This window comes from Oryctolagus cuniculus, chromosome 4 (genome assembly GCF_051225735.1).
Source record: "Oryctolagus cuniculus isolate XC-2025 breed Fujian yellow rabbit chromosome 4, ASM5122573v1, whole genome shotgun sequence".
In the NCBI taxonomy this organism is placed as follows: domain Eukaryota; kingdom Metazoa; phylum Chordata; class Mammalia; order Lagomorpha; family Leporidae; genus Oryctolagus; species Oryctolagus cuniculus.
In genome coordinates this window covers 76,007,818-76,028,651 of record NC_142870.1, presented here as the reverse complement: position 1 = coordinate 76,028,651, position 20,834 = coordinate 76,007,818, and the positions used below count along the sequence as shown (strand labels likewise).

The following is a 20,834-nucleotide window of genomic DNA, read 5'->3' as shown; positions in this document are numbered from 1 at the left end:
TGGCGCCACGGCTCACTAGGCTAATCCTCCGCCTGGCAGCGCCGGCACACCGGGTTCTAGTCCCGGTCGAGGCGCCGGATTCTGTCCCGGTTGCCCCTCTTCCAGGCCAGCTCTCTGCTGTGGCCAGGGAGTGCAGTGGAGGATGGCCCAAGTACTTGGGCCCTGCACCCCATGGGAGACCAGGAGAAGCACCTCGCTCCTGCCATCGGATCAGCGCGGTGCGCTGGCCGCAGTGCGCCAGCCGTGGCGGCCATTGGAGGGTGAACCAAGGGCAAAGGAAGACCTTTCTCTCTGTCTCTCTCTCTCACTGTCCACTCTGCCTGTCAAATAATAATAATAATAATAAAAAGTGACAAGTGCACAGCTGGACTGTGGGAAGGGGAGGAGGGTGGAGAGCAAAGCTTAGCTTCCTCAGGGGCCCTGATCCTGCAGGGCTGCCAGGATGACAGATGGAGGATGGGCACCAGGGAGGGGGAAAGGAGTGTGCAGGAAGGAGGGAAGCCAGAATACACTCCCAAATCCCACCCTAAGGAGAACCCCACCAGAAGGCAGGTTGCAGGAGGACAGGGACTTGGATCATCAGTACACACACCGGCAGGTGCACCAGGTCCTCATCAACAGAGCAATCAGTTGCTGTCTGAAAGACCAGGAGCTGTGGCCACAGCCTATCAAGAAATCTTTGCCCACGTCCTTCACCTCCCACCTTGGCCACCACACTGGGCTGGATGCAGCCCAAGCTGGAGCCCGGACTCTTCTAGCTGGCTCCATGGCAGAGCTAAGGGCATGCATTTCTCCCACCTTGCTTACCACAGTATGGGGCCTTGGATGTGGTGAGGAGGTAAACTCTCACTTCCTTGGGAAGTGGTTCTATCTTGATACCACCTTGTTCTGCCAGCCCTAGAAATAGAGAAACAAAGATAGCAGAGCCTGAGGAAGACATTTCAGGGCCCCACAGCACCCAGCCATGTGTTCCTTAATTCATATATCCATTTATTCTACAGACAGCTACACTGCAGGCTCATTATGGAACACATTCTGTAACAAGTCTAAGGACAGCAACTCTGTCCTGTGGGGATAAACACACAAACAGGGGATATGTTTTTCAGGTTGTTTGGCTCATTGTTAGTAGATAATTCTAAGAAATTTTAAATTATGTCTTCAACTTGCAAACAAACTATATTACAGTGGCCTTAATGGCACTTAAATCTTGTGCAGTGAAAGGAGCATGTTAGATCTGAAGACTAGCAGATGGCGAGTTAGGGAAAGGCATTCCACAGTTAGGGTGCAGACACACAGGGTGAGGAAGCTACCCTAGGGTGTCCAGCACATGGGGAAAGGTAGTGAGAGGGAGGCTGGGCAGACAGTGTGAGTGGCTGTGACAGCAACTGGCCTATCCTATCTGGGGCAAATTACGATATATACTCGATGAATAGGAAATAAAGGGTTGTCTTGTTATGGAAAGTGAACCTTCTTTGAACATTCTATCAGGCAGTGGCCAATTAATTTGAATAATCAATGACAAGCACCACAATTTTGAGGGCAGCCGGGGGTGGAGGGCAGTGGAGAGCGTGGTGGGGGCGGGGAAGAGGGTGTTTTCACTACTCGGGAGTTTTTCCTGGAGATTTTCATCTTGGACCACCCCACTGTATTTGCAGCAATGATGTGCCCAGGGTTGAGTTTAGAAGCCAGGCCCTGGGCCTTCTCGGAGTCCATTTCCCCAATGAGCTGGATCATCCAGGAATGTGCCCATGTTGTCCAGCAATTGGGCATCCCCCCAGGTGGCATGTGGCCACTACAACCTCCTGCCTCTCAAGGGGGCTTTGTGAGCCATTCTTGGGGATTCCCCAGATGCACTGACTTAGGGTCTATGAAGAGCTGGAGAGCAGCTGACCTAACTATGAAAAACATCCCACCTGAGAGTGGGGTCAAGGGCTCTGGACAACCCAGCGTTTCTAGGATGCTGAGGCTGGACTTTTCAATAAGGGGCTGTGTGTGGGAAAAGCGTGTGCAGAGCAAGTTTGGCACCAGAGAGGGTGAAGGGTAGGTCATGGAAGGGCAACTGCCGTCTTCCAGGGGAGAGCAAGCTGAATCCCCTATCAGTTAATTGTTATTTTCCCCACTTGGGGAGACTTCTTGACTCCAGAAGATCAAGATAGAATGAAATGACAATAACCAGGGTTTGCCATTTCCCCAAATTTTCTCCAACTATTCTGTTTTTTCTTCTTTTAATTTCAAGCATTAAAATGTTTTCCTCTAAGGCCTAAAGCTATCTGTTCTTTAAGATTTGGCTCAAATTCTACCCACTTGTGTGCTGTTTTATTTAAAGATTTTTAACTGAACATCTATTTTGTGATAGTTCTGAGAATTAAGATGACAGCTCTATCTGTCCAACTGGGCAATTACAGGCACTTCAAACCCAATAAAAGCAAGCTCCGGGATCTGTCCCAAACCTACTCCTCCCTCTGTGTTCCTTGTCTCGATAAAGACATCAGCGTTCATCCTGGTACCCAGATTCATTTTTTGGTTTTTCCCTCTTGCAGCCCACACCCAATCCTGTTGGCCTGATTTGTAAAAGGAAGCCAAAGAGGTGCCATTTTACCTATCCTTGGGCAGGAGAGGAGAAAAGGGTTAAAGCAATCCAGACACTGTCCCTCCAGGAAGGCCTTGTAGGTGGCACAGGGAAAGGCCATCAGTGGACAGGAGTTCTCCAGGGCACTGATGTAGAGATGCACAGCCCGCATGTGATCGCAGATCAGATAACTGTAACCTGAGCAGGGGAAAAACCACGACCAAGCTTTCAGTGAAGACAAATGGAAACTCCCCCCATGCTGCTTACTGTAACTCGATTGACTCTGGTATTCCAGAAGGCTATACATACAGGGGATGTCCCCGGAGCCACGCTTTAAAGAAGTATTAATGAGGCCGGCGCCGCGGCTCACTAGGCTAATCCTCCGCCTAGCGGCGCCGGCACACCGGGTTCTAGTCCCGGTTGGGGCGCCGGATTCTGTCCCGGTTGCCCCTCTTCCAGGCCAGCCCTCTGCTGTGGCCAGGGAGTGCAGTGGAGGATGGCCCAGGTGCTTGGGCCCTGCACCCCATGGGAGACCAGGAAAAGCACCTGGCTCCTGGCTCCTGCCATCGGATCAGCGCGGTGCGCCGGCCGCAGCGCGCCGGCCGCGGCGGCCATTGGAGGGTGAACCAACGGCAAAGGAAGACCTTTCTCTCTGTCTCTCTCTCTCACTGTCCACTCTGCCTGTCAAAAAAAAAAAAAAAAAAAAAAAAAAAAAAAAAAAAAAAAAGAAGTATTAATGGATCTGGTTACTGTAGCCTCCCCTTTCCCTTTTAATTTTCCTGAGATTAATAAACCTAATTTACAAAATCAGTTGCTTCATTTGAGACTCACCCTTATGTGGTCATGCAAATTCGCTTTCATAAAATGGGAACATACAGAGTTGGAGGTGCTGACCTCACTTCCCAAGATGGGTATCTGTCTGTATGTTTTTACCTTCTTCATCATCACCCTACAACCAAATTTTCACACCGTCATCACACTCAACCCAGCACTGAGATACTCAAGGGAGTCAACAGCAGTTTACGGTCAAGCTCCAGAGCCTCACTGCTGAGGCTCACTTGGCCAACTGCCACACTGAACTTACCAAATATTCTTTTTTTTTTTTTTTTTTTTTGACAGGCCAGAGTGGACAGTGAGAGAGGGAGACAGAGAGAAAGGTCTTTCTTTTTCTGTTGGTTCACCCCCCAATGGCTGTGCGGCCGGCGTGCTGCTGCTGGCGCACCACGCTAATCCGAAGCCAGGAGCCAGGTGCTTCTCCTGGTCTCCCATGGGGTGCAGGGCCCAAGCACTTGGGCCACCCTCCACTGCCTTCCCAGGCCACAGCAGAGAGCTGGCCTGGAAGAGGGGAAACCGGGACAGAATCCGGCGCCCCGACCGGGACTAGAACCCGGTGTGCTGGTGCTGCAGGCGGAGGATTAGCTTATTGAGCCACGGCGCTGGTCACTTGCCAAATATTCTAATTTACCAAAAATTTGGTTTGGTTGCCATGGTTTACTACTGAACAATTTGCAGCAACCCACACTGGATGCGCTGGCTGGTGCTAGGAGGTGTGTAAGTGACCCTAACTGCAGGGTTCCAGGGTCTCCCTGAACCTCGAGCCTCCCTGCCTTGGGAGCAGCGGCCAACACTGAGCTCTGTGTTCTTTCCTTCCCCACAGTGCAGGGACACTTCCATGGCCAATGTCCTTCACTGCAAAAAGAAGCCAACACAGAGGCAAACAACACCCTTCTCAGGCTGTGTTAGGAAGGAAGAAGTCAAAAGTGGCCAACTAAAATGCCATGGGAATCAAACCATGCCATCTGACCACAATTAAAGAAACTTTTATAAATTCTTAAAATAAGCATATATTGGGAAAATTAGTAAATTTAGAGAAATAGTTTAGTGATTATTCAATAAATTGTCAAAAGACTTCTTAAGATTTTAAAAATTTTGGGGCCGGTGCCGTGGCTCACTTGGTTAATCCTCCACCTGCGGCGCAGGCATCCCATATGGGTGCCGGGTTCTAGTCCTGGTTGCTCCTCTTCCAGTCCAGCTCTCTGCAGTGGTCCAGGAGGGCAGTGGAGGATGGCCCAAGTGCTTGGGCCCCTGCACCCGCATAGGAAACCAGGAAGAAGCACCTGGCTCCTGGCTTTGGATTGGCGCAGCACTGGCCGTGGCGGCCATTTGGGGAGTGAACCAACGGAAGGAAGACGTCTCTCTGTCTCTCTCACTGATTGTAACTCTACCTGTCAAATAAATAGATAAAAATCTTAAAAAAAGATTTAAAAAATTTTGTAAATCAGAAAGAGGCCAAAAACATAGTATACAGAAGTCAACATTTAAATTTTCCATAAGAAATATGGATATATTGGGTATATAAGAAGATGGAACAATTACTGATGCTTAGTTTTTGATGAATTTACTATTATTTAAAACATGCAACAAAGACTACAAAGACATGCTTAAAAGTTCATAGAAAATGGAATTAAATTGAAATTCATGTATTTGAGGAGTCTTCAAAAAGTTCAAAGAAGGTATATATTATTAAAAAATGCACAGGTCTCTATTGCACCAAACTGAACTTATCTTTTAAAAAATGATTATTTATTGGGACAGGCTTTGTGATACAGTGGGTAAAGTTACCACCTGCAGCACTGCCAGCATCCTATACGGGCACTGGTTTGAGTCCTGGCTGCTCTACTTCCTATCCAGCTCACTGGCCTGGGAAAGCAGCAGAGGATGGCTCAAGTGCTCAGTCCCCTGCACCCATGTAGGATACCTGGAAGAAGCTCCTGGTTTCTGACTTCAGCCTGGCCCACTCCTGTCTCTTGTGGCCATTGGGGAAGTAAACCAACAAATGGAATTTCTCTCTCTCTCTCTCTCTTTCTCTGTGTGTGTGTGTGTATGTGTGTGTGTGTCTCCCTGTCTCTGGAACTCTGCCCTTCAAATAAATAAAATGAATCTTTTTAAAAATGTTTATTCATTTTTATTTATTTGAAAGGCAGAAAAACTGGGGGTTGGGGGTGAAGACGGAAAGAGGTTCACTACCCAAATGTCTACAACAGCTGGGCCTGAGCGAGGCTGAGCCAGAAGTCAGGAACTATATAGGATCTCTCACGTGAGTGGCAGGATTCAGGTTCTTGAGTCACCGTCTGCTGCCTCCCAGGTGCATTAGCAGGAAGCTGGGTCTGAAGACGGAGGCAGGCCTCAATCCCAGACACTCTACTGTGGGATGAGAGTCCTAAATGGCAACTTAACCTGCTGTGCCACAGCATCAGCTTCTAGACTTATCCTTTAACTCCACCCACAGCTTTTTTGAAGAACCCTCATCTATTCACTGAACATATTCAAAAAGAGCATTTTTGTACTTAAAAGGGAAGCAATGTATATTCATTAAAAGTGTTCAAGAAAAATTTCAAGAAGCTTATCTTGAAATCAACTTTTAAAGAACTGTAGAGGTTAGTAAATTTGGTGAAATGGTTACCTAGCGGATCCTTTGGCTGGCTGGCTTTGGACACACTGACTCAGCTCTGCCATCACCAGGCTCTGCAAAGGAGGTACCTGGTGTGGCCTACACCACACATGAGGGCCCAGCGAGGAATAGAGATTACTGGCTTGCGTAATGTCTGGTCACAGCTGGACCCTAGACAAGTGGAGAGGGCAGCACAAGTGTGGCCCTGGCTTTTAATTTCAGACTCTCCTCCCCCAGGAGTCCTGGGCCCCCAAGACATCCCTTCAGTAGGTGCCAAGTAAGGCCTTTGGGACATAACAAAGGCCACCATCAAGAAGACCCTCTGCATGACCGTTGGTCCTTTCCAATCTCCGACCTGCGTGAATGAACAGGGGACAGCCAGGTTGGTCTTGGCCTCCATTGACAAAGTAGTCCACGTGTCCGACAGGAATCCGAATGCCTAAATCTGAAAGGAGGCAGAACCACATTACCTTCAGGGGCACATTTTCCTGATCCCACATCAGGGCCCACCAGCAACAGAGCCTGAAGTCCGAGCTTAAGAGCCTGCCACTCCGTGCCCACCTCACCCCAAGAGCCGAGAGTAGGAGCTGGAAGGAGCCAGGGAAGCGTCCGTTTGTAAGTGACTCCACCTTTGCCTAATAAAATTAACAGACTATCCCTAAATACATTTTTATACATCAATAGGAGTTATACACTTTGGTAAGTTTCCTTGTTGGATAAGATATTACTTCAAAAAGGTCATGGGAAAGGGAATTAAAAGATAACCTTATTTGGGTGCAAAAAACTTCGAAATGCACTCCGTTTCTCATCAGATGCATTTTCCATAAGCTTCTTAAAGGCCCCTCCTAGTTCTGTTTTCCTTTGAGCAATAGTGCAGACAAGTAAGTTCTGGGCCACGTTTCCAGTCTCCTACAAAACATTTTTGCAGTCTCCCGCCTAAGTGGAATGCTGATATGGCTACAAAGAGCCGAGTTTGGCGGGGGGGGGGGGGGGGGGGGGGTAGGGGACCCTTATCTTGTCACTGTGACTACATCCCAGGCCCTCCAACATGCACCTCTGACCCTTCAGATTGAGCGAGGCCTAATCTCCAAAGACCCTCACTGTCTCCTTCATATTAACCTGTCACTATTGCAGGAAATTGTATGTTATTTGCTTAATGTCACCTACCCTGGGGTTAAGCAAGGACCTGGAATCCATCCCTGACTCCTGCCTCTCCCTCACTCCCTACACTCAATCCATCATAAGTCCGGTCGGTGTGACCTCCCAAATCTGCTGGTATCTTGAGTGTCTCTACTTCTCTCCACTTCTAATACTACTTAGTCTTTGTTCAAGCACCCACATTCTCACCAAAATAACTACTGCCCTTCCGATGGGCCCCCAGGCTCCCCTGAGTGCCCTGGTCCAGTTCATTCTCTGCAGAGGAGCCACAGCAATCTCGTACAGGAAGCCAAATTACTGCCCTGTTCTCGCTGATCTTAGAAGAACATGGGAACTCCAGGTCATGGCCAGCCCGGCCTCAGCAACTTGGATACTTTCCCCAATAATACCATGTGAGGTAATTCCCATATCCAAGTCGCCTTCGGTCACATGCCCTTCATTATAATCATCACGGAGTGTAATAATCCTGTCTGTTGCTTTGGATGTCCGCTCCACTACTGCAAGACTTCTGCTTGTCTTTCTCCCACTTTCTCCACATCTAGCACAGGCCCTGGGCACCTAGTGCCTAATAAGTGGTTATTGAATGAACAAGCGAATGCCCGCCCACGTAGCCTGTAAGTTCCACCAGAGCAAGGACCCTCTTCAACGCATTGTTCATTGTCATAGTCTCAGTGCCTGCTTTTTGGTCCAATAAACATTGATTGAGTAAATGGAGTTATTATGACTTTTTGTCACATCAGAAAAAGGCTCCAAATTTGAAGGAGTCTGAGAAGTCTCATGCAGGAACTAATAAACCTAATAAACCACCTGGTTAGCAAAGTCGGGATAGAAGAGAAGTTTAAATGTTACTGATGACCAAGGCTCATTAACCTTACATGGCTGGACAGAGGCCTATAGGCATTGGTTTCCTGTCTGGATGATGAAGGTATGACCAAGGGCAGGTAGCATGGCTGTGGGGGGTTTCTCCCAGGAGGGCGCATCTGTGACTCTTGGATTCAGGAAGTCTGACTGAAGTAAATGAAACAGGGATGCCTCTTACTTGACCTGAAATTCTTCCGGTCAGGGACAGTTGTCATTTCTCCTTGTACCCATGACACTGAGCACTGTGCCTGGGACAGATGCATGGGCATTCGACAGCAAGTAGAGATGAGCAGGAATGCCTAGCACCTTCCCCCGTTGGTCAGAAGAGCTTAATTTGACCATGAGGGGTGAAGAGTTGAGGGGTCTTTCCTGTGCCTGTCTATGCTGTAAGGGAGACTCTCATTTGCCACTGAACTGAAGGGCTGGACTTATTCTTTGGTGGGGGGAGGGTAAGTCCTGACCAGCCCCTGTACTTGGGGAGTGGAATGCCCCGATCCCCTGGGGCCAGGCACATCCACCCCAAAAAAGCAGCCTGACTTTCCCCTGAGTCAGCCAGGCAGCAATGCCCTCCCTCGGACTACGCAGCGCAAGGTACTAAATCAGATAGTGAGATTCCCAACCAAACATTTTTGGTCCATGAATGAGATTTCTCATTTCAGTAGTCATAGAATGAAAGAGCTGGAAGGCTCTCTCAAGACATTTTGGTAAACTCCTCACGATGTCACAGAAGCCCAGGGAAGGTGCGGACCCCAGCCTCCCAGCCCTGTCCTGGGCTCCTTCTGCACCCCCAGGAAGGTCGCCCCAGCTCACTGTCGGTGTCTGTGTGGATGGCTTCCACAAAGAGGGCGTCTCCGGCATCCAGGCGCTCCTCCAGGCTGGCTCTGGTGTACTCCGGCCCGGCGGGGTCCAGGCCTGCAGGGACAGCTTAAAATCAGGGACCCCTTTCCTCTCGGCTATGGAAACCCTCATGGATCCAGCACACACCTTTTCCAATCACAGAGTCCCCGCAAGCACCAAAGGTAGGAAGAAGTAGCTTGGGACCACCTTCCCAGGAAACCCCACACTGTCGTCTCTCCTGAGATAACCCCTCAACGACCCAGTTTCTCTGGCTCTAAATAAACAACACCAACCATGTGGCAAGGGTTAATGGGAGTAATATTGACCTTTGTGGTGTAATAGCAACAGTGCCAGCTTTTTGAGTAGTTAGTAGTTACCATGTGCCAGGCTTACACTGGGCAGTTTTGCACACTCCAGACTTCACAACACAGCAAGATGAAACTCACCGTTCCCATGCGTTAGTTTGGATCCCCTCCCTCCTTTCCTCTCCCCAATGTAAGTGGACCGGGCCACAAGGACGTGGAAGACCACGGAAAGCAAGGTGAAGAAGTGGGAACACATCACTGAGTGGGTTAGCGCTGTGGGCAATTGGATCGCAGCCCTGCCCGAGGACCCCTCTGGGGGCTTCTGTAGAATGTGACTCAGAACTGCCCTGCCAGAGGACCAGGGAGCTGAACTGCTTACCACACTCACCCAGTCCCTCACCGACTGAGGGAGCTCCTCACACGGTGATTTCCACAGTGGAACAAGGTGCTGCGGGCTATCACAACCCATTTTATAGATGTAGACACTGAGGCTCAGAAAGAAATGCATGGCTCTTACGTTGATATTAGAAACCATGCCAAACAACACAATATCATTTTCTGCAAAAGGGCACCATGAGGTTTAGGGGTACCAGAGGGCACGATCCTAGGAAGAGAAGGCTCAGCACTCCTGCTGCTCGCCTCAGACCGGGCATTTCCAGGCCACTCTCTCTGACTTTGAACCCTGGGGGGGAGGGGCAGCGAGGAGCAGTACCTGTGATGCGTCCCAACTGGCCTTTGTAGAAATGTCCCACCATGCCCGCAACGTGGGCCCCCAGGCTAACACCAATGATGTGGATGGAGGACTCCGACACACCCAGCGCCTAGAACAGGCACCGACAGTGAGAACCACTGAGTGGGCCCTGGGCACGACACATCCGCCACGCATGCTTTGCCCGCTTCCTGGACGGCCCCCACTCGCTTTCCTTTTCGGCTCCAAAGTGTGTGAGTGGCGAGCACGGCCGCTCCCTCTTTCGCGACTACTAAACGCCAGGCGACCTACACTCGCCATGGGCTGTGCAGTGGCACATTTTACAGGGGAGCAAAGGGAGGCTCGGAAAGGTTCAGGAATCCGCTCGAGGTCAGCACTCCAAGCAGCCAAGTCCAGGTTCGCCCCGAACGGCGACAGGTCCAGGGCAGCGCTGCGTCTGTCCCCACGTGTCCTCCAGCGCCGCTTCTTTCTCACCCCCCCCCCCCCCCCAAAGCAGCCCGAAGGCCGGCTCGGCTCTTGCACTCACCAAGAGTTTGCTGAGGAAGCGAGAGATCTCCAGGCTCAGCCTCACCACATTTTCCACCGCTGAGAAGTAGACGCCTGTGGAGCCGTACACCCAGTCCACGGCAATCACGTTAGCGTCCTCTGCACGCAGGAGGACGCTAATGAATTTGTCGATCCAGGAAGGCTTTGTTCCTAAAGCCCTAGACATGGAGCCAACGAAGGAGAGGACAGTCACCTGCCAAGCTGATATCCACGGGAAAACTCTGTGGGTCAAGAAACTCGGGGCGGGGGTGGTACATGAGGTATACATCACACAGCCCCCTGAGCATGGGAAGGATGTAATTCCAAAGTCCCCAGGCCTTACACCAGTATATGGAGCATTTGTGTGCGATATGCAAGGTGCATGTTGTTCCTAGTAGACGCAGCCTTGTGCCAGGATTCACAGCTCCTGGCAGCTTCCTTCCCTCAAGCACCTTTGTGCAGTGCATAAACCTCATACGCCTATTCACTGCACTGCTCCCGATTCACTGTGCTATTTGTGGAAAAGAGAGCTTCGTATCTTAGAGTCGAGACTGGTGATCTTAATTCTTATTCTAGAATATAGGCTCTTCCCTCGAGGATGTTTTCCTTCAGTCATTCACCCACCCATTCATTTCATTAAGCCCCTATAGGCCAGATGCCTTCCATGAAACAAAGACAAATGAGATACAGCCCCTAACCCCTGGATCTTACAGTACAATGAGACTTCTAGGGAAAAAAAGAGAGGGGGCGGGGGGACAATAGAAAATATTTCAGAAAGCTTTCGCAACACACTGGGACCAGGAAAGAAGTTTTATCAATGGCTCCCAGGATAGGAGCAATCCGAGCATGCCTGTGGACAGAGGCACGCAGATGGGGCCTGTGCCATGGAATGTGGTTTGGGGGTTTAGGAGCAGACAGAGTGATCAGTCTGATGAGCTTGGCAGCTCTATTAGCTACCCCTGGGTTGCAGGCACACACTGGGCTTCGGATGGTGGCTGAGTGCAAGATTTGCTAGCGGGGAATCTCTACCACGAGAGTGTAGAAGAAGAGCGATGCTTAGGAGCTCTAAGTGGGACCCCTGGAATGCAGGGCCCCGAGGGACAGAGAGGCGGGAGAGCAGGAAGCGGTTTGCCTCCAGATCCAGTTGCCCTGTGGCTCGGCTGTTCCATCACACTCTCCCCTCTGCCCTCCCAGAAGCTTTGTTCTGTTCCTGGCTTTTTTGAAACTCTGTTTGAAGGAACGCTGAGGACTGCCTTGAGACTTATGTTACCGTACAACTTGGATTGGATAACAAGAGATTACAAAGAGAAGTGGCTCACTCCTCAAAAATGCTGACCTCTGGGTATGATGAAAGTCAGGCCCTAAAATGGAAGTTTCTTAGGTCATGAAACCAGCAAAGGAGGGAAGAAGAGGAAATAAAACCCTGAGAAACACCATTTTCTTGGCCCCAAGAGATTGCACAGAGCCTGTGACCTCACTGTCTGAGAAAGAGTGTGTCATCCAACCCACGTTCCAGGTGGAAAATTGACCACGGAGCCCATCCCTATAACTTCCCTTTAATTTCGATGTGGAAAGCTAGTGTTCAAGGTCACACATATGGATTGCTTCTGGGTGTGTAGACAAAACTGAATAGAGAAGTTATGGGAATGACTAACAAGAATGAATATCTGTGGTGGGCTTTGCAGCCCAGTGGGTGAAGCCCCAGCTCGGGACATCTGCACCCCGAATCCGAGTGGCAGCTTGAGACCCAGCTGCTCTGCCTCTGGTCCGGCTCTCTGCTGAAGCATCTGGGAAGCGGCAGATGATGAGCCAGCACCTCAGTTCCTGCCGCCACTGTGAGAGGCCTGAAAGGAGTTCCTGCCTCCTGGCTTCAGCCTGGCTCAGCCTTGGCTTTTATGGCCATTTGGGGCATGAACCAGCAGATGAAAGATCTCTCCCTCTCTGTCTCCATCTCTCTCTTTCTCTTCCTTTCAAATAAATAAATACATCTTAAAAAAAAAAAAGAATGAACAATATCCTGTGTGCCTTTTGATATGAGACACATTCCAATTCAGCAGGACCGGAGAGGTGAAACCGGAGACAGGAAATCCATCCCTCTGGCTCCCTGCTGACTTCCTAAGGCTCTACAGTTCTTAGCTGAGTAGATCCTACAGGTTGATTAGCTCCCACCTGAATCCATGAATAATCAGTTTGGTTCCCAGAGTGGCGTTGAACCCAGAGTTTTGGATGTCACTGCTCTCTTCTACCAGCTGCCCACAGCTGGGATCCGCAGGGACAAAGAGAAGAAACTGGACTTTAAGGTTGGTGCCTCGGAGGAGGTTGGCATTCTGGAAGTCAGTGCACTTTGGCTGCAGGGTAGGAGGTGCATCCCCTGTAGGAAAACAAGACAAGAAACAGCCACATGAGGGCATGTGTCCTTAAAAGCTGTTCTTAGAGGGAACAGGAAAACAGAGATTCCAGGCATGGGGTTATTACAAACCAGCTAGTGCAATAGTCATTCACTTATTTGCTAAAGACTGAGTCAGTTCCATAACTAAAATATGTGAGTATCTGCCTTGCCTAAAAATAAAGATCCCAGAGAAGAATCTGAGTATTTCCCAGCTAGACAAGGTGAAGGCTATGGTGAAAAGGCCATTGTTATGGGCTGAATTGAGTCTCCTCAAAAAAAAAAAGGATCCACTGAAATCCGAACCCCTAATCTTTCTGATTATAAGCAGATGTGGAGATAGGGACTTATGAAGGTAATTAAGTTACAATAAGACTCCTAGGATGGACGCTGCTGCAATATGACTGATGTCCTCATAAAAAGAGGGAGTTTGGACAAGGACAGGGAAAAGGGGATATGTGAAGAAACGCAGGAAGAAGACAGCCACCAGCAAGCCAGGGAGGAAGGCTTGGAGCAGATCCTTCCCTCACAGCCATAAAGAGGAACTGACCTCATTGACACAGCACCTCCCCATTCCCAGCCTCAAACGCTGTGAGATAATAAGTTTCTGTGGTTTCAACCACCCAGCCTGTGGCACTTTGTTATGGTAACCCCAGCAAACTAACACAGATGTCTAAAAAGAGCCCTGGGTAACCAAACGGAGCAGTTGCCCTGGTGCCAGGCTCACACCGGTCTCAATATCTGCATGGTTAGTTGCCTCCCCCATTCAAGTCATTGCTTGCCTAGTGCCATCTTCTCTGCTTGAGCCACCTTTCAAAGTTGTAGCCTGCTTCTGCTCCCCAGCCCCATTCTCTCTGGTTTCCTTACCCTCAACTCTTTTGTCTAGCAAACATCATCTATTAATCTACTATAGAATGTATTAACTTATCGTACTGATTTTTATTTACTATCTCCCTACATAAGAATACACAGCCAATGGAGCAAGGATTTTTATCCATTTTATTCACTCAACTATCTAGAATAGTGCCTGGCACACAATGAACCCCAAAGCTATTTGAAAAGTTAAACTAGATGCACTTTTGATAAGGCAGAGCAAGAAAAAAGAAGGAACTCACAAGTAAACAATATCTAGAATAAAAATGGGATATTCATGTAGACAACAGCAGTTTTTTAAAACCATAAAAGAAAATGTTTATACTCACCAAAAAAGACAGATATTTTTCTAGAATTTGAATACTTTTTTTTGAAAAAATGTAACAGGCCGGCGCCGCGGCTCACTAGGCTAATCCTCCGCCTAGCGGCGCCGGCACACCGGGTTCTAGTCCCGGTCGGGGCGCCGGATTCTGTCCCGGTTGCCCCTCTTCCAGGCCAGCCCTCTGCTGTGGCCAGGGAGTGCAGTGGAGGATGGCCCAGGTGCTTGGGCCCTGCACCCCATGGGAGACCAGGAAAAGCACCTGGCTCCTGGCTCCTGCCATCGGATCAGCGTGGTGCGCCGGCCGCAGCGCGCCGGCCGCGGCGGCCATTGGAGGGTGAACCAACGGCAAAGGAAGACCTTTCTCTCTGTCTCTCTCTCTCACTGTCCACTCTGCCTGTCAAAATAAAAAAAAAAAAAAAAAAGAAAAGAAAAAATGTAACTTGCCAAAACTTAGTCAAGAAATAAATAACAGAAAATCAGATGTAAAACTACAGCATAGAAGAACTGAAACAGTAGTTTTACATCAATCCAGTGAAGGCTCTAACAGGTAGCCAACTTTCCAGAGTTCTGCTAATGCTGCAATCCTTATCTCCTATACGTTGTTTCAGAGAACTCTTAGATGAGAATAACCAAAACTTCAAAAACTAGACAATGACAGGAGAAAGGAGAGCTAAAGGCCAACTTCACTTAAAAACACAAAAAAGTTCTTAGATAAAATAGCAGCAAATTCAAACCCATCAAGAATAATAAGAAAAAAATATATCATGGACAAGCAGGGTTTAATCTAAGGAATAGAAAGAATGTTTCAACACTAGAACATGCAGTGATATCACTCACATTTGGACACACTGAAGAAGGAAAACCATTAGCCCATCAAAACAGATACCAGCACCTAACACGCCTTAACATAAGAAAGTCTGCCAAATGCCCGGAGAAAGGCTCAGCCTATGGGTAACACATTAGAATCATCTGTGTCTGCTATCACTACTGTTAAACATTGTACTGAAGGCCCTCGTCCTACCCAGGGAAAAAAGACAATAAAATGTGATAAAAGTTATAATGTTTGAAAAATCAGGAGAGTTAGCAATAGTTGAAGACTCTTCTCCAGTCATCCTGAAGCTGTACAGGCGGGGAGGAGTGGGGGAAGCTGTAGGCCTGTGGAGAAGGGGAGGAGACAAAGCCCAACTTCAATTCAAAATTAAAATGAAACTAATCTAGTGTAGTTGTCTCTTGATATCCATAGCGATTTGTTTCAGGAACCCCCACAGATAAAATTCACAGATCCTTAAATCCCTCCTATAAAATGATATATTTATATATAAGCTACATACATCATCCTGTATATATATTTTTTAATATTTTATTTATTTATTTGAGAGGTAGAGTTACAGACAACGAGAGAGAGAGACAGAGAGAAAGGTCTTCCCTCCGTTGGTTCACTCTCCAAATGGCCGCAACAGCAAGAGCTGCGCTGATCTGAAGCCAGGAGCCAGGTGCTTCCTCCTGGTCTCCCATGCGGGTGCAGGGCCCAAGCACTTGGGCCATCCTCCACTGCCTTCCTGGGCCACAGCAGAAAGCTGAACTGGAAGAGGAGCAACCGGGTCTAGAACTGGTGCCCATATGGGATGCCGGCGCCGCAGGCAGAGGATCAATCTAGGCGTTGGCCCCCTTCCTGTATATCTTAAATAATCTCTAGATTACTTTTAATATGTAATGCAATGTAAATACTCTGTAAATTATTGTTCTTCTGACTATATTGTTTAGAACACAAGAAAAAAAGTCCAGACATGGTCAGAAGAGGTGCATTTTAGTATTTGCAGTCCACAGCTGATTGAATCCATGGATGGGGAGCCTGTGGGTATGGAGGGCCACACTCATGTTAGAAGTTAAAATCGTCAAGGTGGTGGTGACTAACAGGGGATAGAAAGGATAGGCTTTAGGGTCCCAGTAATGTTTTTAAAATTTATCTGTTTATTTGAGAGGCAGAGTTACAGAGAGGAAGGGGCGGGGGGGAGAGAGAGAGAGAGAGAGAGAGAGAGAGAGAGAGAGAGAATCTTCCATCTGCTGGTTCACTCCTAAAATGGCTGCAATGGCGGGATCTGGGTGATCTGAAGCCAGGAGCCAGTAGCTACTTCTGGGTCTCCCACATGAATACAGGGGCTCAACCACTTCAGCCATCTTCCACTGCTTTCCCAGCTGCATTAGCAGGAAGCTGGATTGGAAGTGGAGCAGCTGGGACTCAAACTGGTGCCCATATGGGATGCCAGGCCACAGGTGGAGGCTTAACCTACTATACTACAGTGCTGTTGATAATGTTTCATTTCTTGATCTGGATGATGGTTACATGTACAAATTCACTTTGAAATTTCATCCATTTGTGTAGTAATAATTTGTAAACTTTTTGTATATATTGTACTTTAACGAAAAGTTGACTCGAGAATAAGTCTACAAATGAAATATTTAAATATATGACGAAATCAAGTGTTTACAAAGGTAGTCTATAAAACTGATAAGTGGATTAAATTATTCCAGGTGAAATAAACTTTAAAAAAATCCACTGATAACAGATTTTAAGAATATGTATGCTAAGAATAAGTAAGTAGTACCAGGATAAAAATAAAGAGCATAAGAAGCTACAATATAATTACAGACACAAATGATAAAATGGTAGGCAGGGCCGGCGCTGTGGAGTAGCGGGTAAAGCCGCCATCTGCAGTGTTGGCATCCCATAGGGCACCGGTTCAAGTCCCAGCTGCTCCACTTCTGATCCAGCTCTCTGCTGTGGCCTTGGAAGGCAGTAGAAGATGGCCCAAGTTCTTGGGCCCCTGGACCCATGTGGGAGACCCGGAGGAAGCTCCTGGCTCCTGGCTTTGGATTGGCTCAGCTCTGGCCGTTGTGGCCCACTGGGGAGTGAACAAGAGGATAAAAGACCTTTCTCTCTCTCTCTCTACTTTTCCTTCTCTTTCTGTGTGACTCTGACTTCCAAATAAATAAATAAATCTTAAAATAAATATAAAAAATAAAATGAAGTGGTAGGAGCAGGCATTTGGTGGAGAGGTGAAGATACTACTAGTGGGACACTGGCATCCCATATCAGAGTGCTTAGCAGTACAAGTCCCAGCTCGGCTTCTGACTCCAGCTTCCTGCTAATGTGCCTTTTGGGAGCAGACAATGGCTCTAGTACTTGGATCCATGGCACCCATGTGGGAGACCCAGATTGAGTGGGCATTTGTGGAGTGAACTGTATGTCTTCCAAATAAATAAAATTGTAATGATAAATCATATAGTAAAAAACTAACTAGAAAACTTGGAATGAAAAAGATAGTTATGGAAAGAAATCAATACTAAAATATCTAGCACAGCTATAAAAGACACTTTTAAAATAAAGTACATTTTAAATGTATAGATGATATGGGAAGGTTCCAACATTTATTTAGTAATTGTTCTCTAAAAAACAAAATGGAAGAAAAAGCAGTATTTTGAAAAGAAAATTGCTAAGAATTTTCCATATCTAAAAAATGGTATGCATTTTTCAATCAGAAATTATTCTTGGGAAAATGAGCAAGATAAAAAATAAACTTATACCATGTAGATAATAGGATAACTGTAGAATGTCAAAGATTAAAAGCTACTCTTAAAAATTCCCAAATACCTTGCAAAGCTTGAAACAAATGGACAATTTTCTGGAAAAATATAATTTACTGAAATCAACTCAAGGAGAAATGGGAAACTCAAATAACACTACTAGCATCCAAAATTGAACTGGGCAGGGGCCAGCATCATGGCCCAGGGGCTCAAGCTTCTACCTAGGAAGCTGTCTTCCCCTATTGGAATGCTGGTTTCAGCCTTGCTGCTCTGTTTCCAATCCAGCTCTCCAGTAACGGGCCTGGAAAAGCAGCAGAATACGGCCCAAGCGCTTGGGCCCTGCCACTCATGTGGGAGACCAGATGGAGTGCCCAGCTCCTTACTTCAGCCTGGCCCGGCCCTGGCTGTTGTGGTCCTTCAGTGGGTGAACTAGCAAATGGAAGATCTCTCCCTGTCTCTCCCTCTAGCTTATCTATCACTTTGCCTTTCAAGTAAATGAAATAAATCTTTAAAAATACCAGCAAAAAATAGATTAGGAACAATTCACAGGCTAAAATATCTTTTTTTTTGCTACGTGTCTACTAAACAAAGGATTTTTACTAAGAATATATAAGGATCTGATACAATCAAAGAGAAAAACGAACAGAATAGACAAAAATTAGTAAAAGAATGGACAAGCCACCTAAATAAATTTTGTAGAAAAGGAAATCATAATGTGAAAAAATTTAACTTTATTTATAAGCGCTGAAGGGAACATTAAAATGACAGAAAAGTAGTATTTCATTTCCATCAGATTGACTATAATTAAGTCATCTGATCACACTAAATATTAATGAGAGGGAAGAGGGGCCCCATGCCTTCTGGCAGGGATATGAATTGTACTGGTCTCTTGGAGAGCGATTTGGCTATACCTGGTCAAGCTGAGAGCACTGCCTTGGAGCTGGTGATTCCATTTTCAGAAATCGATATTCAATTTTCACAGGGTGGCCTTTGTGTAATAGAAAAACTTCTGGAAACAGTCTAGCTGGACTTTAGTGACAAGAAATGGACAAATAAACTGTGAGTTAGTTAACAATTGAACAACCTATAATATTTTAAGAGGAGAATATGAAGCAACAAATGTCAACATGTATTAAACCTGGAAGGTGAGAAGGTTAGTACAAGCAAACATGTCATTATTTAGCGAACTTCCCTATATTCTTGAAATATTTTGTAATATTTTTTAATTTACAAGAAGGAGCAAAAATGAAAAAGAGAGAGCGGAGAGAAAATCTCTCAACATGTTAAAATGTTTTTGTGTCTGCATGGTAGGCATGGTAGTATTTTTTCTTTCCACCTATTTTTGTATTTTTTCTAAGCTTTTTGTAATGAGTCTATTCACCATTTTTAGACACTCAGGACTGTACACAGAAGAGAGGGCTGCCAGAGGTAGTAATCTCACTACCTAGGTCATCCCTGCAGGTCCCTGAGTGGTAAAATTAGAGATCTTAAACTTTTAAACTTTCCTCCTCATAGTCCCTCTGCCCAAAGGTGAATTCTATGCATATTTTCTTGTGATGCTTTCCAGGAAAACCTGTGTACATAAACAGTCATAAATTGCATATGCTAATATATTTCTTTGTATTGTTTTTGTAGTGGAAAATACCTAGAATTTGGCCAAGGAGAAAAGAATTCTATTTTGCAAGTTTAACAGCATGGGGCTTGCAGACTACGTCAATTAAACTGGAACAAAAATCAAACAGAACACCCAGCTCTTCAGAGAAAAGGGAAGTGGTTGAAGGGAGGAAAAACTTCAGAACTCCTCCTAGGATACTCTTTTGTCATAAAAAATGTAGAAAGAAAGTGTTCCAAGCAGTGATACCCTAAGTCCCTGGGAAAGAAGAACTGGACAGATGGGCCTCCCTGATTCTGGGCTGGTTTCTCCCTGGTTTCTTTCTTTGTACTCCAAGGTACAAAGCCAAGGTGTTAGATTCTGAAGGCAGAAATTTCCTCTTCAGGCATCTGCAATGGGTTTTCAGGACTACAGGTTTCCAAAAGTCAATTTTCAGCTGGAGAGAGCACCTGCCTCTTTCTCATTCCTGGAAAGACTCATCCATATGGGTAAACAGCACTCTCAGGTTTCCCTCTGGGCCCTAAGGCTATTCCTGGATAACACTGTATTGTGCTGTTCCTTTCATTTTTCCTCCTGGAAAGACACAGGAGTGCTAAGCATGGTGAAGGGAAGCTGGCAAGTGCAGGGAACTGTTACAGCCTCGGCAGGTGATGAGGATGGGAGTTGAGTGGCAGACAGCAGGGACTGGTGGTGGCAGTGTGCCCCTTTCATCCTCGTTTTTGCAAACAGCTTCTTGGGACAGGCACAGGGAAGAAGCTCCTCCCATCTGCATTTCCTGTGCCTTCCCCTTCACACTTCCATCTCCAACTCCGGCCTCCTTTGATGCTGGCTAAGGATGCAATGCAGATCACCCAGGTACTTTACAGTGTTCCAGCCAAGGCCCTTTAGAAAGCCACTGACACACCTGTGCAGCCAAGGGCCAAGTATACTTGGTTTGATCTGTGGACAACATTTTCCTTTGATGCTCATTATCAAGATAGTTTATTTTCTTTCTTTCTTTCTTTCTTTCTTTCTTTCTTTTTTTTTTTTTTTTTTTTTTTTTTGACAGGCAGAGTTAGACAGAGAAAAGGTCTTCCTTCCGTTGGTTCACCCCCCAAATGGCTGCTACAGCTGGCGCACTGCGCCAATACGAAGCCAGGAGCCAGGTGCTTCTCCTGGTCTCCCATGGGGTGCAGGGCCCAAGCACCTGGGCCATCCTCCACTGCCCTCCCAGGCCACAGCAGAGAGCTGGCCTGGAAGAGGAGCAACCGGGACAGAACCGGTGCCCCAACCAGGACAAGAACCCGGGGTGCCGGCACCGTAGGCGGAAGATTAGCCTAATGAGCCACGTTGCTGGCTGTTATCAAGATACTTTCAATGGGGATGCGGTTCATCAAGACTCTGGAGCCCTCACCAAGTGTCTGGCTATGGAAGCAGTGTAAGAAGAAGGATGCATTCCCTGCCCTCCATGAGATCACACTCCAGCTGCAAAAGCCCAAAGCAACATGCAAGAGATTGCATCAATGCAGACCCAGAAAGGTAGAGAGTAGGGAACCAAGATGGTGATGTTGGGAGAATCTGCACCGCAGGGGATTCCCATGAGCTGACAGCAATGAGGGAAGTCGAGATACTAGGATTGCGGAGGACAGCCTGGGAGAAGAC

At 47.2% G+C, this 20,834-nt stretch overlaps 1 protein-coding gene across 2 annotated transcripts in view; it reads right to left on the bottom strand.

The window, feature by feature from the left end:
* The window catches only part of PLA1A (phospholipase A1 member A), a 33,041-nt gene that overhangs the window by 6,378 nt on the left and 5,829 nt on the right, over nucleotides 1–20,834 (bottom strand). Inside the window, exons 2-8 of one of the 2 annotated variants that reach the window (XM_008266881.5) lie at nucleotides 12,585–12,786; nucleotides 10,417–10,594; nucleotides 9,894–10,002; nucleotides 8,850–8,951; nucleotides 6,376–6,465; nucleotides 2,600–2,767; nucleotides 808–897 (exon numbers count right to left, since the gene is read on the bottom strand). In XM_008266881.5, the coding sequence (XP_008265103.2) occupies nucleotides 808–897; nucleotides 2,600–2,767; nucleotides 6,376–6,465; nucleotides 8,850–8,951; nucleotides 9,894–10,002; nucleotides 10,417–10,594; nucleotides 12,585–12,786 (939 nt within the window). The remainder of the gene's footprint in view (nucleotides 1–807; nucleotides 898–2,599; nucleotides 2,768–6,375; nucleotides 6,466–8,849; nucleotides 8,952–9,893; nucleotides 10,003–10,416; nucleotides 10,595–12,584; nucleotides 12,787–20,834) is intronic. The other variant, XM_089331750.1, reaches the window with a different exon arrangement.